This window comes from Scomber japonicus, chromosome 2 (genome assembly GCF_027409825.1).
Source record: "Scomber japonicus isolate fScoJap1 chromosome 2, fScoJap1.pri, whole genome shotgun sequence".
Lineage (NCBI taxonomy): Eukaryota > Metazoa > Chordata > Actinopteri > Scombriformes > Scombridae > Scomber > Scomber japonicus.
The window spans coordinates 29,208,345-29,225,175 of record NC_070579.1 but is presented as its reverse complement, the minus strand read 5'-3'; the positions used below and the strand labels follow the sequence as shown (position 1 = coordinate 29,225,175).

Here is a 16,831-nt window from a genome sequence, read left to right as displayed (position 1 = left end):
CCACCAGAGATTTGTGTAACTTGTGATCCGACTGGTTCCAAAGTGCTGGTCTGCTGTGGAAAGACTGTAAGAGGAAAATATTTTAAGGAAATCAATGAATCAGCTTTTTCTGAAAAGCAAATGAACTTAAACCCTTTGAAAAAAGACAAAAAAAATCACTTTCACCTTAAACTTCAACTAAAACTTAAACAAGCACTAATTACTGATGAGTTTTTAATTTTGTGGTCAATAATGTGAGGAGAATAGAAGAAAGGACAACAGAAGAAAACCAGGATGTTGTGGTGACATGATGCAGATCTGAGCTTCCTGTATCACTGAGACACCATGGTTTATAAATCGGGGATTAATCTAGACGTAGTTTATAGCTATACTCACACATTCAAATGTCTTGTCTATTGTAATGGTTTACCTTGTATAGACTATAATTTGATCATAATGTGACCGTGTGAACATATATTTTTCTCCACAAGGTGATTAAAAGAAGTTCACGCACCTTTGATAGGTCCACCAGAGATTTGTGTGACTTGTGATCTGACTGGTTCCACAGTGCTGGTCTGCTGTGGAAGGACTGTAAGAGGAAAAGCTTATGCACAATCAATGAATAAGCTGAATAACACTGCAGCCTGCAATCAGGTCAGATTAGAAATGGATGAGAATATGTTTCATGGTATGCCCAATATTTCAATATTTAATATATTTAGACCAGTTAGATGTAAGACACAACTCTCAGTTTTTTCTCAATATCTATTTTAAATAAAATGTTTAACAACAACATGATGAGTCAGAGCCATGACCTCTCACCTTTGACTTCTAGCTTAATACCAGAGAAGACATCCAGGCCGGTGTTTCTTTGGACACCACAAAGGTACATCCCAGAATCCTTTTGGGCCAAACTTGTAATGGTCACTGTGAACTTCCTCGAGGTCTTGTCATCCTTAAAACTAAACTGTCCATTTGGTTTGATATCAGAGGCGACTACTGCCTCCTGCAAACATGTGGAGGGCTTGTTTCCTCTGCAGATATACTTTAGGTTGTCCTTGTCCTCAGACTCGTATGGACAACTGACGGACACTGAACTGTCCTCATAACCTTGGACTTTGGTGAAATGTTCACAGCAGTGGTCTGCCAGTAAGACAAACAACATAATTACATTACTTAAGTTAAATTAACAATATCACAGTGTTAAAATACTGCCAGTTAGAAGTCAAAGACCTGCATTTAAAAATTATATACAGTATGTTAAACTACATAATTATTATTATTAGCTTAATGTCCTTAAAGCATCTAAAGTAAAAGTGATCATTAATGACCCTTGTAAGTGTTATTAATTGTTATTGTATTAATACTGGATTATTGTTGCTAATATATCAACATATAAATAATTATTAAACACTAAAGCTAGTCAGTATGTATCTACGCTATTTTCTAAACGATGAACATATTATTGGACAGTTTAATCTATGGCACTGCTTTATATTTAACATACTGATCATATATTGTGTATACAAAACAAAAATCTTCAAAGTAACTAGTAACTATATCTGTCGGATAAATGGAGGGTTGTCAAAAAAACAACACGCTCCTCAAAAATACATGAAAAAGTGAAAAACTGGACAACAATTAATCAAATATCAGAGTTTATTTATTTACCTTGTTTTACATTCAGCTTTACTTCAGTGAAGATATCGATTCCGATAATTTCCACCCCACACCAGTATTTCCCAGCATCTGTAAAACTAAGATCAGAAATGATCACTGTGAAGACTCTTTTCCTTTTGTCATCAGAGATGGAGTATCTGCTTCTCTTTCCTATTGTGGTCTTAATCAGAACATCATCGTCACCACAGTCATTCCTGCACAGGTATTTTACATGAGACTTAATATCTTCCTTATAGTGACAAGAAACTTTAGCTTCTCTCCCTTCATATCCAGACACATGGATCACCTCTGCTGCACTGGTGACATGACTCAGAACAACTGTAAAGAGAAAAAAACATGAAATGTAAAACAACACTTGGAAAAAGATGTAAAACGTAAGGTTTGCATGCCTTCTTATCCATTTTTTACTAAACATTTGAACACATTTGCATTTGCATAAAAGTAGATATATTTAGTTACTTAAAATGACTTACTGCACAGGGTGAACAGCAGGTTTTGAAAGCTCCACATCTTTGAAGAAACAGAAACCAAAAGATAAGTGTGTCTTATATCGACCTTGCTACACCCACAAAGAATGTAATTGAAATGCTGAACACTCTCACATCTGCATTTAGATCATCAATGTTTTATTGTTGCTAATATATCAACATATAAGTAGTTATTAAGTAGTAAAACTAGTCAATGTGGAGCTACACTGTTTTCTAAACAATTAACATATTGTTGGGTAGTTTAATATATGGCACTGCTTGATATTATTATATAAGTTAATTGTATTTATATTGCCCAATATCATGAATCAGAAATGTTGTCTGTATCGTATATAACATCCTCTAATCTTAAACCCCCAATTCACATAAGGAAACACTCTCTAAAAATTTTTAATCTGTTAAAAAATGAAAGTAACCTGTGGAGGTGCAACAGAGGAGGAATACCTCTCCCAGAGTGAACAGATGTGTAATCGATGGTTTGTGTACAAAATAGAACAAGGCAGCAAAATTGCAGAAACACAGCATGGAAAACCAGGATGACAAATGTATAGATGGACTGATCACATATATGAAGAATTAAATCTAACTACTTTTAACACTGTTCATTTCCTGTTCTGTGAAAACTAATGACTGAGTTGTTTTGAGGAGACATTACAGCCTCTTCTTTAATTTCATGGATAAAACAAATTGATTAGATTGTTGATGTAAATGCTGGATTGAGAGATTTAACACATGTGGTGAGGTGCAATTAAAAATATAACAAACTGCTGTTTGCTTGAAACTGCCAGATCCCTTATTCTCACAGTGCATACTACATCAAAAGTGTATAATACAGAATTCAGTGTAACAGTAAAACAGGACCAGCAGAGGGCTGTCTAACTATACTTGTAGATTGTCTTTGTCAAGACTAACTTGAGTCTTAGAACTTGGAAGTAGGGCATTTGTTTTCAAGTGAGGACATTGTGACAGGTTCTCACTTTAGGACAGATTATCAAGGCTACATAATCTATTATTTTGAAGGTGTGCCCCGGGTCCCTTCTTCCTTCTCTGTTGGGGTGTGACGCAATTACCCCCAGTGTAGTGGTTAGCCTAGCAGCCTACAGCAGAGTGGACAGACTGTTTGACACCTTGCTACACCTGTGGGACTTCTTTTGTATTTCGCCTGGGATTAAGGTTGTTTTTTGTTTGGAGACGCTTTTATTTGGACACTCCGAGTGTTAAGAGGATGCACGAAGTAAGTGTTGTTCTGTATATAGGCCTATATATTGTGTTTTTTACGACGCACCTGGTTAACTCCCGTATGTGTATTCCTCCGCCGGGAGGTAATTGATGTCCGTTGTTTAACATTGTGTATGTGGTGTTTGAAAGAAATGGAAGTTAAAGGTAGAACTTGTCCTGCCCTGTTGTTCTGGGGTCACGTGGCTATGACCTCTCTCCCTCGCTAGAGGGCGCTAACAGTATTAGAGTAAATCAGTGTGAGCTAAGAGCTGCTCAGGAGCAGATGTGTTTTCCCTGCTTGCTGCTAATAAGCTGTTCGCCAGCAACTCCGCTTGTCGTTTTTACCAAAAAGGCATATTTCCCACACAGTCTGTCGACACAACAGTGTATGAGTATAATATGAATTCTGCTGGTTTGAGTTGTTTGTGTGTACTGTTAGATAACAGTCTGTAACATATCAGCAGTTCAGGTGGTTATTGCTCGCGGGGTGTGTGTGGGTGTGTGGCAACATGTGCGTTGTGTGCAAGTGTTATTTTATATTCGGTTTAACCAGTAGATGGTGCTATTGGATCAGGTAACCCAGTAATATGGTTAAATGTATTGCTAGTGGTTTCTTTATGTTATTATTATTGCTGTATATGCACAGAAGATAATTGTGTCTATTTTTTTGTTTATGTAAACCATTATATTATTATTAAGAGGATGATATGTATAATATGATTTGTTATTATTATTTTAAGAACTGTCACAACAGTGTCTAATAAAGCACAGCAGCCATCAGATCTGCTGGGAAAGAAGAGGTCTCCCTGTCCTTATTTCTGGGTCCTTACCGACCCAGCATCTTGTTTCCTGTATAACTGGAAATGGACTAGCATCACCACCTTCCCTCGTTTACAAAGGCGTTTTGAGACTCGGTTTAACAATTAATGTTAGAATTAGATTTACTTTGTACTTAGGGTAAGGGTCAGGCATTTCATTGTGATGGTTAAGATTTGGTACTAATGAGGGAGTGCCCTATGTCAATAGTCCTCATGAGGATTGAAGAACCAACATGTGTTTGTATGTACATTTCAATTATACATTTAATTTATTAGTTATTTAATACAAGGTATAATGTACAATACATTTATTGTATCAGATAGAGCTAAAAGTTATTTTCGTCTGTGGTCACTGTGCTGATGCAGTCAGTGATGCAAAAATATCACTAGTGACCTCTACCCAACATTGACAACTTTGCAAAGTAAAAGATATTAGATGTGTTGAACATTTGAATATTTTTAATACAGACACATTAAAGCATTTCTTGTTCTTCTTGGTTTTGTTTATTAATTTCACTCTTTAAAAAGGTGCATATACATGTATAAAAGTAACTTATATTTGGGGCATTTGCCTGAAATGGTTATTCACAATTTCTTATACGGAGTGCAGGTGTGTTGAACTGTTTCTCATTTTAAAACAAAGCAATCATGACGAGCGCAAAAGTAACGACTACAGCGTAAAATCAGAGTTCAAACAACAAGCATTTACACACTGACGAATAAATCAACTCTGTACAAATAATCACAACATAACATGCTATAGGTTTTAATTCAGACAGACAGAAAGCTAAACCACGGTGGCAAATGAAAATGTTTTTGTATGAAGACAATACAAAAACAGGATCATTTGAGCACAAATGCAGATTTGACCAAAGTCATGTATACTATTCATCTGTTACTGGCTTTAATATAAACTTCATTACAGTAGATGTCATCTTCTGTTGTGAAGTTTTGGTACAAAGAATCTTGTTGATCTTCACCTGCATCCTCATCACGTCGGTGCCAGGTGCTGTGCTGCTCAGAAGTCCCCCGCTTTGATCTCACCATTACATCTTGATTTTCATAATCCTAAAAACAATGAACAAAACTCCATCAGTTTTAGTCCCTGAGGTTGCTCAGCACATTCTACCACCTCTCCCATAGATTTTGATGATCCCATCACTTTAGTCTTATCCTCAATACAAACAATTTCATATACTCGCCTATACTAACAGTTTGTTATGATATCATCAGTATGATCTTTCTGTCCCATATCTGTGTGATGTTGACTGTAATAAAGACTGCAGTCTTTTGTTTTCACTAGAAAGTCTGTAAGTTTCGTTTTCTCACATTGTCCTCACTCTTCACTTCCTTTCCGTCTGCTGTCTCAGTGATTCTGTTCATGTTGGTTCCTGAAAACACAGAACAATAAGTAGTTACAGTTTGTTTATATGCATTTGTGTATGTTTGCTAGTTAACTTTGTGTGCATGTATTTTGTGTAACTCATACCTTGCACTTTGGAACATTTGTATTTATAAAGTGCAACCAAGGCAAATATCAGAATGAGTAGCACGGCAGGCACAATGAAAACCACCATGTGAAAGGGCGCTGCATCTAGCATGAAAAACAGAGCACAATGACAATATACACTTCTTGAACACATCCTAAACAGCCTACTCATTATTTAGCTTTGTTCACTGTGACTATAACTCCAACCATAATCTTAACCAGAAGTCAAGCCATACCCTTAACATTGGTTTACCTTGTATGGACTATAATGTGATCACAATGAGACTGTGTGAACAGTTATTTATCTCCAGAAGGTGATTATAAGAAGTACACACACCTTTGATAGGTCTAGCACGAAAAAAAGTCAATTCAGATTAGAGATGGATGAGGTACCCCCACATTTGAATGTTTATCATATTTAGATCAACTAGTATAAGAGAAAACTCAAAGCTTGTGTGTAATGTAAATGTAATGTTTCACTGCAATGTGATGAATTAGAGCCATGACCTCTCACCTTTGACTTCCAGCTTAAAACCAGAGAAGACATCCAGGCCGGTGTTTCTTTGGATACCACAAAGGTACATCCCAGAATCCTTTTGGGTCAAACTTCTAATGGTCACTGTAAAATTCCTCGAAGTTTTGTCCTCGTTAATGCTGAACTGTCCATTTTGTTTGAGGTTAGAAGTGACTACTGCCTCCTGCAGACATGTGGAGGGCTTGTTTCCTCTGCAGATGTACTTCAGGTTGTTCCTGTCCTCAGACTCGTATGGACAACTGATGGACACTGAACTGTCCTCATAACCTTGGACTTTGGTGAAATGTTCACAGCAGTGGTCTGCCAGTAAGACAAACAACATCACAGACAAATGCAGACTGAAATATTAATATTCTTTACTTAAGTAAAAGTAGTAATATCACAGTGTTAAAATACTGTCAGTTAGAAGTAAAAGACACTCATTTAAAATATTATTTACAGTATGTTAAAGTTTGCAAGTATTATTAGCTAAATGTCTTTAAAGCATCTAAAGTAAAAGTGCTCATTATGCAACATAATGTTATATTACTACTGGATTGTTATTATTGATGTATTAATATATGAGGACCATTTAAATGCTAAAGCTAGTCAGTGTGGAGCTACAGTATTTTCTAACCAACTAACATATTGTTGGACAGTTTAATCTATGGCACTACTTTATATTTAACAAACTAATGATATATTTTGTATACAAAACATGAATCTTTAAAGTAACTAGTAACTATATCTGTCAATAAATAGACCGATTCCAAAAAAGTGCAATATTATCCTCAGAAATATATAAAGTACAAGAGCCTTAAAACTGGACAACAATTAATTAAATATGTGCTTTAAATCCCACCACAGACTTCTAATTCAGCACAGAGTTTATTTATTTACCTGGTTTTACATCCAGCTTTACTTCAGTGTAGATATCCTTTCCAGTCCTGGTCACCCCACACCAATATTTCCCTGCATCCGTAGAACTGAGATCAGAAATGATCGTTGTGAAGACTCTTGAATTTTTGTCATCAGAGATGGAGTATCTGCTTCTCTTTCCTATTGTGGTCGTAATCAGAACATCATCGTCACCACAGTCATTCCTGCACAGGTACTTTTCATAAGACTCATAACCTTTTCCATAGCGGCAAGAAACTTTAGCTTCTCTCCCTTCATATCCAGACACATGGATTAACCCTGCTGCACTCGTGACATGACTCAGAACAACTGTAAAGAGAAAAAAAAAGAAATGTAAAAAAACCCCACCAGATGTTGTAGTTGTTTCTTAAAGTAAAGTTTATACATTTTATCCATTTGTCACTAAACTAAAAAATTGTAAAGGGAAATCAACATGAAATCTAAAAAAAAACACCCAGAAACAGATAAGTACGTAAGGAATATGTAAGGCTTAGCTACCTTCTTATCCATTCATAAACATTTGAATACATTTTTATGCGTTACTACTGTATAATGAATTAATCAGTACCAAGATCAAGACAGACATCTTGTATTTGCATAAAAACAGATATATTTAGTTACTTCATATTACTTACTACACAGGGTGAACAGCTGGTTTTGAAGGCTCCACATCTTTGTGCTGTTGCAAAGAAATAGAAACCACAAGAGAAGTGTGTGTTATACTGGTAACAGTGAGCGTGGCATTAAAAGGCTGAAAACTTTCACTTCTGCATTTAGATCACCAGTGTTATTATTATATCTTTGACGTCACTTAAGGTTAAGTCATGTCCGTTTTATTGGTACAGCCCAGTATCACAGACCCCACATTTCCCTTAGGGAGCTTTACAATCTGGATTTCATACTGTTTATTCCCCATCTTGTGAAAACTAAAGAATGCCAGAGATGTTCCTATGACTGCACAGAAAGGCCCAGTCTGTGATTTATTTATTTAGTTGAAACAGTAATTAATGCTCTTGCAATTCTTCAAGGATGTGTTGCTACGATCTGATTTAAGTTGATGCTGTGAACACTACATATCACTGGATGGCCCACAATGCTGCTCAATTTATGGGACTAAACACAGCATCACTCGGGCAAACATAAGCAGGTTTAAGCTAAATTATTTAAAGATTAAAAATTCTGCTGCTCATTCAGTCTGAATATGCATGTAAGACTTTTTATTTCAGGTAGCAGAGGGCCAATCTGGTACGTAGAGGCTATGAGAGAGAATGGGTGGTGGTCGTCCTGGAGAGACGGTCACCACTAGAGGGAGCCTTGTTCATATATACTAGGGAAAATATACCATGTATGCCAACTTCTAATGTGTGTCAATGTTGAGTGTCTGAACTACTTCAGAAGATGCTGATTCCATCATGTCCTCAAAATGTTAAAAATGGCTATTCATTTTCCACCCTGCTGTGTGACTGTGACTTTCTTGTTTAGGGTTAGTATAACTTCTAACTGCTGACAACTAGTATTCAACATTACATTAGACCGACTGTATACAGAAAGAAAGGTTTATTCATACAGAGCTTTTAGATAACAAACTCATTTCAGATGATACACTCTTTTTCAACTGTTAAATAACGTTTCATCAAATTTGAATTTCAGTGATTTAATTTGATTTAATTGGTTTATTAAAATGCAATGTGACTTATTGTAACATTTTTGTTTCATATAAAAGTAACAAACTAATACATTTTAAATTGGATTCAAGTGGTTACTTTAAGAGGTTTTTAATTCTTCATACTTACCAAAGAACTTCCATGTTTTTTGTGACTCTCTAACCTTTATTTTTTTAGAGCAATTAAATCAAATCTCATCAAAGTTGAATAGATAGGTAGCCATGAAATGATCTACAGTACATTAATGCTCCATAAGAGGATGAAACTCAATCAGTTTTAGTTCCTGATGTCACCATTAACACCAACTAACTTAGAAATGAAATCTAATAGTCTAACAGGCAGTCAGTAATGGAATTTGCTCAGCATATTCATGGTTTAAAGAGTATAAACCCGTATGATGATTTTGATGATCCCCTTTCCAAAAGTCCCAACCTAAACACAAACAGCTTCATCTATTCAGCCCTACTAACAGTTGAAATAATCAGTATGCTGTGTCTGTATAATGCTGACTATAATTAACACTGCAGACTTTTGTGTACACTGGCAAGGCTTTAATTTTCTCACATCACCCTCACTCTTCACTTCCTCCGCTTCTGCAGTCTGAGTGGTTCTGTTAATGTAGATTCCTGAAAACACACAGAACAATAATTAGTTGCACAGTTTGTTTGTATGTATATGTGTGTGTTTGCTGTTTGACTTTGTGCACATGGTCAAGTGTGTAAGTTTTGTGTAAATCATACCTAGCACTTTGTGACATTTATCTTTAAGAAGTATGACCAGGGCAAGTGTCAGAAAGAGTAGCACAACCACAGTTCGAATGAGCGCTGCATCTGGCAAAAAAAAAAAAGAAAAGAAAAAAGAACAATGAAAATATACATTTCCTGAACACACATCATCATTTAGAAAAATCTTGACCACAATCTTTACGATAAATCCAGCAATACCATGAACATACATTGGTGGTCATAATGTGACTGTGTGAACAGATATTTGTCTCCACAAGGTGTTTAAAAGAAGTTCACACACCTTTGATAGGTCTAACAGAGATTTGTGTGACTTGTGATCCGACTGGTTCCACAGTCCTGGTCTGCTGTGGAAAGACTGTAAGAGGAAAAGCTTATGCACAATCAATGAATCAGCTGAATAACACTGCAGCCTGCAATCAGGTCAGATTAGAAATGGATGAGAATATGTTTCATGGTATGCCCAATATTTGAATATTTAATATATTTAGACCAGTTAGATGTAAGAGACAACTCTCAGTTTTTTCTCAATATCTATTTTAAATAAAATGTTTAACAACAACATGATGAGTTCCAACTCACATTCCTGGAATGTGCAAGCAAGTCTGAGCCAAGCCTAAATTTCAGGTAAACTGAAAAGTTACCTGCACTCCATGACCAGGTCCTCCTCTAACCCTCCTCCTATGGCACTGTCAGTTTGCCCAGCAGTGCTGATTTTATGGCTATGGTCCATGCCTAGCTGTAATGTTTAGCTGCAGATATCCCTTGGAAAATGTGTCTCCATTCTTCACTCCAACCCTAATGTCAGGACATGTGGACTCTGATATCATGTGATGTGAAAATCTTTTTTCTCCCGTTTAGTGGTCTGGATCTGCTCCCAAATGAAAAAAATCTGCTTAGGGTCCCTAAAAGGTCATCATAGGATGAGTGTGACAGTTTGAAATTTGAGTAGATTGTTGATGTAAATGCTGGATTGAGAGATTTAACACATATGGTGAGGTGCAATTAAAAATATAACACACTGCTGTTTGCTTGAAACTGCCAGATCCCTTACTCTCACAGTGCATACTACATCAAAAGTGTATAATACAGAATTCAGTGTAACAGTAAAACAGGACCAGCAGAGGGCTGTCTAACTATACTTGTACATCGGTCTTTGTGAAGACTAACTTGAGTCTTAGAACTTGGAAGTAGGGCATTTGTTTTCAAGTGAGGACATTGTGACAGGTTCTCACTTTAGGACAGATTATCAAGGCTGTATAAAATCTATTATTTTGAAGGTGTGCCCCGGGTCCCTTCTTCCTTCTCTGTTGGGGTGTGACGCAATTACCCCCAGTGTAGTGGTTAGCCAAGCAGCCTACAGCCGAGTGGACAGACTTTTTGACACCTTGCTACACCTGTGGGACTTCTTTTGTATTTCTCCTGGGATTAAGGTTGTTTTTTGTTTGGAAACGCCTTTATTTGGACACTCCGAGTGTTAAGTGGATTCACGAAGTAAGAGTTGTTCTGTATATATTGTGTTTTTTACGACGCACCTTGTTAACTCCTGTAGGCCTATGTGTATTCCTCCGCCGGGAAGTAATTGATGTCCGTTGTTTAGCATTGTGTATGAGTATAATATGAATTCTGCTGGTTTGAGTTGTTTGTGTGTACTGTTAGATAACAGTCTGTAACATATCTGCAGTTCATGTGGTTAATTGCTCGCGGGGTGTGTGTGGGTGTGTGGCAACATGTGCGCTGTGTGCAAGTGTTATTTTATATTCGGTTTAACCAGTAGATGGTGCTATTGGATCAGGTAACCCAGTAATATGGTTAAATGTATTGCTAGTGGTTTGTTTATGTTATTATTATTGCTGTATATGCACAGAAGATAATTGTGTATATTTTTCTGTTTATGTAAACCATTATATTATTATTAAGAGGATGATATGTATAATATGATTTGTTATTATTATTTTCAGAACTGTCACAACACTGAGTGTCTAATAAAGCACCGCAGCCATCAGATCTGCTGGGAAAGAAGAGGTCTCCCTGTCCTTATTTCGGGGTCCTTACCGACCCAGCATCTTGTTTCCTGTATAACCCTATATGGACTAGCATCACCACCTTCCCTCATTTACAAAGGCGTTTTGAAACTCGGTTTAATAATTAATGTTAGAATTAGATTTACTTTGTACTTAGGGTAAGGGTCAAGCATTTCATTGTGATGGTTAAGATTTAGTACTAATGAGGGAGTGCCCTATGTCAATAGTCCTCATGAGGATTGAAGAACCAACGTGTGTTTTTATGTACATTTCAATTATACATTTAATTTAATAGTTATTTAATACAAGGTACAATGTACAATACATTTATTGTATCAGATAGAGCTAAAAGTTATTTTTGTCTGTGGTCACTGTGCTGATGCAGTCAGTGATGCAAAAATATCACTAGTGACCTCTACCCAACATTGACAACTTTGCAAAGCCTATTTGCCTTGCAAGTAAAAGATATTAGTTGTGTTGAACATTTGAACATTTTGAATACAGACACATTAAAGTATTTCTTGTTCTTCTTGGTTTTGTTTATTAATTTCACTTTTTAAAAAGGTGCATATACATGTATAAAAGTAACTTATATTTGGGGCATTTGCCTGAAATGGTTATTCACAATTTCTTATACGGAGTGCAGGTGTGTTGAACTGTTTCTCATTTTAAAACAAAGCAATCATGACGAGCGCAAAAGTAACGACTACAGCGTAAAATCAGAGTTCAAACAACAAGCATGTACACACTGACGAATGAATCAACTCTGTACAAATAATCACAACACAACATGCTATAGGTTTTCATTCAGACAGACAGAAAGCTAAACCACGATGGCACATGAAAATGTTTTTGTATGAAGACAATACAAAAACAGGATCATTTGAGCACAAATGCAGATTTGACCAAAGTCATGTATACTATTCATCTGTTACTGGCTTTAATATAAACTTCATTACAGTAGATGTCATCTTCTGTTGTGAAGTTTTGGTACAAAGAATCTTGTTGATCTTCACCTGCATCCTCATCACGTCGGTGCCAGGTGCTGTGCTGCTCAGAAGTCCCCCGCTTTGATCTCACCATTACATCTTGATTTTCATAATCCTAAAAACAATGAACAAAACTCCATCAGTTTTAGTCCCTGAGGTTGCTCAGCACATTCTACCACCTCTCCCATAGATTTTGATGATCCCATCACTTCTCCATTAGTCTTATCCTCAATACAAACAATTTCATATACTCGCCTATACTAACAGTTTGTTATGATATCATCAGTATGATCTTTCTGTCCTATATCTGTGTAATGTTGACTGTAATAAAGACTGCAGTCTTTTGTTTTCACTAGAAAGGCTGCAAGTTTCATTTTCTCACATTGTCCTCACTCTTCACTTCCTTTCCGTCTGCTGTCTCAGTGATTCTGTTCATGTTGGTTCCTGAAAACACACAGAACAATAAGTAGTTACAGTTTGTTTATATGCATTTGTGTGTGTTTGCCGGTTAACTTTGTGTGCATGTATTTTGTGTAACTCATACCTTGCACTTTGGAACATCTGTATTTATAAAGTACGACCAAGGCAAATATCAGAATGAGTAGCACGGCAGGCACAATGAAAACCACCATGTGAAAGGGTGTTGCATCTAGCAAGACAAAAAGAGCACAATGACAATATACACTTCCTGAACACATCCTGAACAGCCTACTCATTATTTAGCTTTGTTCACTGTGACTATAACTCCAACCATAATCTTAACCAGACGTCAAGCCATACCCTTAACATTGGTTTACCTTGTATGGACAATGTGACTGTGTGAACCGTTATTTACCTCCAGAAGGTGATTATAAGAAGTACACACACCTTTGATAGGTCCACCAGAGATTTGTGTGACCTGTGATCCGACTGGTTCCACAGTGCTGGTCTGCTGTTGAAAGTCTGTTAGAGGAAAATCGAGAAATCAGCTTATTCTGAAAAGTAAATTAAATCAAGACATTTGTAATAACACATTAAAAAATCACTTTCAACTTCAACTTAAACAAGCACTAATTACTGTTTATCTGATGATGAGTTTTGATTGAACGAAAGACATATATACTTGTGAGACAATTTTACCACATTTTCTACTGCAAAAAGGGCATTTTTACAGAATATTACCCACAGAGGTCAGTAGAGAGCGGAGCCTGTGTGAAATAGAATCAAGTTGTCGTGGTGGACGTGATGCAGACCTGAGTCTCCTGAACCACTGAGACACACAAACCTAGACGTAACTTACAGCTACACTCATATATTCAGCTGTATTGTCTGTTGCTCATTTCATGATCTTACCTACAGACAGTTGAATCTTGGTGTAGTTACCAGCACTCCACTGTCGGTCTGAACCACACCAGTATGTCCCAGCATCACTTGAGTTCAGCTCTTTAATGGTGACCAAGAACAAGCTGGAAGCAGCATCATCTTGCAGTGTGAACCTGTGGTCAGTCTGGTCAGAGCTGCTTTGACTCGTCACCATGTCTGTGCAGTTGTTACGGTGGTCTCCCTTACAGAGGAACTTCATGTTTGTCCTGTGCTGCGGTGGATAGGAACACTCCATGGTTACTGGGAGTCCCACAATGCCACTCAGATTATAGGATTTCACACAGAACCACTCTGTCAAAGAAAAGGAGGTTTGAACAAAATGTTTTAAGAACTGAATAACACTGCAGCCTACAATCAGGTCAGATTAGAAATGGACTAGAATATTTTTCATGCTGCACCCCACCTTCAAAGATTTTATTCATCTATTCAGCTATATTGTCTGTTGCTCATTTCATGATCTTACCTACAGACAGTTGAATCTTGGCGTAGTTACCAGCACTCCACTGTCGGTCTGAACCACACCAGTATGTCCCAGCATCACTTGCTTTCAGCTCTTTAATGGTGACCAGGAATGAGATGGAAGCAGTATCATCTTGCAGTGTGAACCTGTGGTCAGTCTGGTAAGAGCTGCTTTGACTCGTCACCATGTCCCTACAGTTTTTACGTTGGTCTCCCTTACAGAGGAACTTCATGTTTGTCCTGTGCTGCGGTGGATAGGAACACTCCATGGTTACTGGGAGTCCCACAATGCCACTCCGATTATAGGATTTCACACAGCACCACTCTGTCAAAGAAAAGGAGGTTTGAACAAAATGTTTTAAGAATTTAAAAAGTTAGATTAGAGATGGATGAGGTGCGCACCACATTTGAATGTTTATCATATTCAGATCAACTAGATATAAGAGAAAATTCTCAGTTTTTTCTCAATATCTATTTTAAATTAAACTATGCTTTCTTCGGGCTGTCAAAATATTTTACTGCAATGTGATGAATGAGAGCCATGACCTCTCACCTTTGACCTCTAGATTAACACCAGAGAAGACATCCAGGCCGGTGTTTCTATGGACACCACAAAGGTACATCCCAGAATCCTTTTGGGTCAAACTTGTAATGGTCACTGTAAACTTCCTCGAAGTTTTGTCCTCATTAAGGCTGAACTGTCCATTTTGTTTGATGTTAGAGGTGACTACTGCCTCCTGCAGACATGTGGAGGGCTTGTTTCCTCTGCAGATGTACTTCAGGTTGTCCCTGTCCTCAGACTCGTATGGACAACTGACGGACACTGAACTGTCCTCATAATCTTGGACTTTGGTGAAATGTTCACAGCAGTGGTCTGCCAGTAAGACAAACAACATAACAGACGGTCAAAAGTGCAGACTGAAATATTCACATTCTTTACTTAAGTAAAAGTAGTAATATCACATTGTTAAAATACTGTCAGTTATAAGTCAAAGACCTTCATTTAAAATATTATTTACAGTATAGTAAAGTATTATTAGCTAAATGCCTTTAAAACATCTAAAGTAAAAGTGCTTATTGCACAACATAACCTCTTTGTTATATTACTACTGGATTATTATTATTGATATATTAATATAAGAGGACCATTTAAATGCTAAAGCTAGTCAGTGTGGAGCTACAGTATTTTCTAACCAACTAACATATTGTTGGACAGTTAAATCTATGGCACTGCTTCATATTTAACACACTAATGATATATTTTGTATACAAAACATGAGTCTTTAAAGTAACTAGTAACTATATCTGTCAATAAATAGACCGATGTCAAAAAAGTGCAATTTTCTCCTCAGAAATATAGGGGATAAAGTAACAGAAAAGTGCTCAAATAAAGTACAAGTGCCTTAAAACTGGACAACAATTAATTAAATATGTGCTTTAAATTCCACCACAGACTTCTAATTCAGCACAGAGTTTATTTATTTACCTGGTTTTACATCCAGCTTTACTTCAGTGTAGATATCCTTTCCAGTCCTGGTCACCCCACACCAATATTTCCCTGCATCCGTAGAACTGAGATCAGAAATTATTGTTGTGAAGACTTTATTACTTTTGTCATCAGAGATGGAGTATCTGCTTTTCGTTCCTTTTGTGGTCGTAATCAGAACATCAGCGTCACCACAGTCATTCCTGCACAGGTATTTTTCATAAGACTCATATCCCTGTCCATAGCGGCAAGAAACTTTAGCTTCTCTCCCTTCATATCCAGACACATGGATCAACCCTGCTGCACTGGTGACATGACTCAGAACAACTGTAAAGAGAAAAAAACATGAAATGTAAAAAAAACACCCAGAAACAGATGTAGTTTCTTAAAGTAAGGTTTGTACATCTTCTTATCCATTTGTCACTAAACTAAAAAATTGTAAAGAGAAATCAACATGAAATGTAAAAAAACACCAGAAACAGATAATGTAGAAGACATAAGGTTTAGCTACCTTCTTATCCATTTATAAACATTTGAATACATTTGTATGCGTTACTACTGTATAATGAATTAATCAATACCAAGATCAAGACAGACATCTTGTATTTGCACCAAAACAGACATATTTAGTTACTTCATATTACTTACTACACAGGGTGAACAGCTGGTTTTGAAGGCTCCACATCTTCGTGCCGTTGCAAAGAAATAGAAACCACAAGAGATGTGTGTGTTATACTGGTAACAGTGAGGGTGGCATTAAAAGACTGAAAACTTTCACTTCCGCATTTAGATCACCAGTGTTATTATTATATCTTTGAAGTCATTTGAGGTTAAGTCATGTCCCTTTTATTTGTACAGCCCAGTATTACAGACCCCAAATTTCCCAGAGGGGGCTTTTCAATCTGTATTTCACACTGTTTATTCCCCATCTTGTGAAAACTAAAGAGAGAGAGAGATGTTCCTATGACTGCATAGAGAGGCCCAGTCTGTGTTTTATTTA

The 16,831-nt window shown here is 36.8% G+C and overlaps 2 protein-coding genes and 1 long non-coding RNA gene across 3 annotated transcripts; all 3 read right to left on the bottom strand.

Moving 5' to 3' along the window:
* Positions 1–6,141: 6,141 nt before the first annotated feature.
* On the bottom strand, positions 6,142–10,244 carry LOC128366305 (polymeric immunoglobulin receptor-like). The gene is made up of 6 exons (XM_053326991.1): positions 10,156–10,244; positions 9,811–9,869; positions 9,509–9,598; positions 9,338–9,394; positions 7,087–7,413; positions 6,142–6,507 (listed from the first exon to the last, which is right to left on the bottom strand). The coding sequence occupies exons 1-6, from the start codon at positions 10,242–10,244 to the stop codon at positions 6,167–6,169; spliced, it is 963 nt and encodes a 320-aa protein (XP_053182966.1). The 3' UTR covers positions 6,142–6,166.
* A 1,874-nt stretch (positions 10,245–12,118) lies between these two features.
* On the bottom strand, positions 12,119–13,153 carry LOC128371737 (uncharacterized). The gene is made up of 3 exons (XR_008322819.1): positions 13,069–13,153; positions 12,907–12,968; positions 12,119–12,639 (listed from the first exon to the last, which is right to left on the bottom strand). It is a non-coding gene; the product is annotated as an uncharacterized LOC128371737 (long non-coding RNA).
* A 164-nt stretch (positions 13,154–13,317) lies between these two features.
* Positions 13,318–16,516, bottom strand: LOC128366294 (polymeric immunoglobulin receptor-like). Its single transcript, XM_053326980.1, has 6 exons — positions 16,480–16,516; positions 15,832–16,158; positions 14,899–15,219; positions 14,350–14,670; positions 13,857–14,177; positions 13,318–13,466 (listed from the first exon to the last, which is right to left on the bottom strand). Exons 1-6 carry the CDS (start codon positions 16,514–16,516, stop codon positions 13,318–13,320), a joined length of 1,476 nt encoding a protein of 491 aa, XP_053182955.1.
* Positions 16,517–16,831: the final 315 nt, after the last annotated feature.

Bases quoted from the DNA above. Each gene is read 5' to 3' on its own strand.
- LOC128366294 (XM_053326980.1), bottom strand. From the start codon at position 16,516: ATGTGGAGCCTTCAAAACCAGCTGTTCACCCTGTGTA. The intron at 14,671-14,898 runs GTGAGAGGTCAT...TTTCTTTGACAG, and splicing joins TGTTAATCTAGAGGTCAAAG to AGTGGTGCTGTGTGAAATCC. The intron at 13,467-13,856 runs GTAAGATCATGA...TTCCTCTAACAG, and splicing joins CAAGATTCAACTGTCTGTAG to ACTTTCAACAGCAGACCAGC.
- LOC128366305 (XM_053326991.1), bottom strand. From the start codon at position 10,244: ATGGACCATAGCCATAAAATCAGCACTGCTGGGCAAACTGACAGTGCC. The intron at 9,870-10,155 runs GTAACTTTTCAG...TTCCTCTTACAG, and splicing joins GACCTGGTCATGGAGTGCAG to TCTTTCCACAGCAGACCAGG. The intron at 7,414-9,337 runs GTGATGTGAGAA...TTCTCTTTACAG, and splicing joins GGAGGAAGTGAAGAGTGAGG to TTGTTCTGAGTCATGTCACG.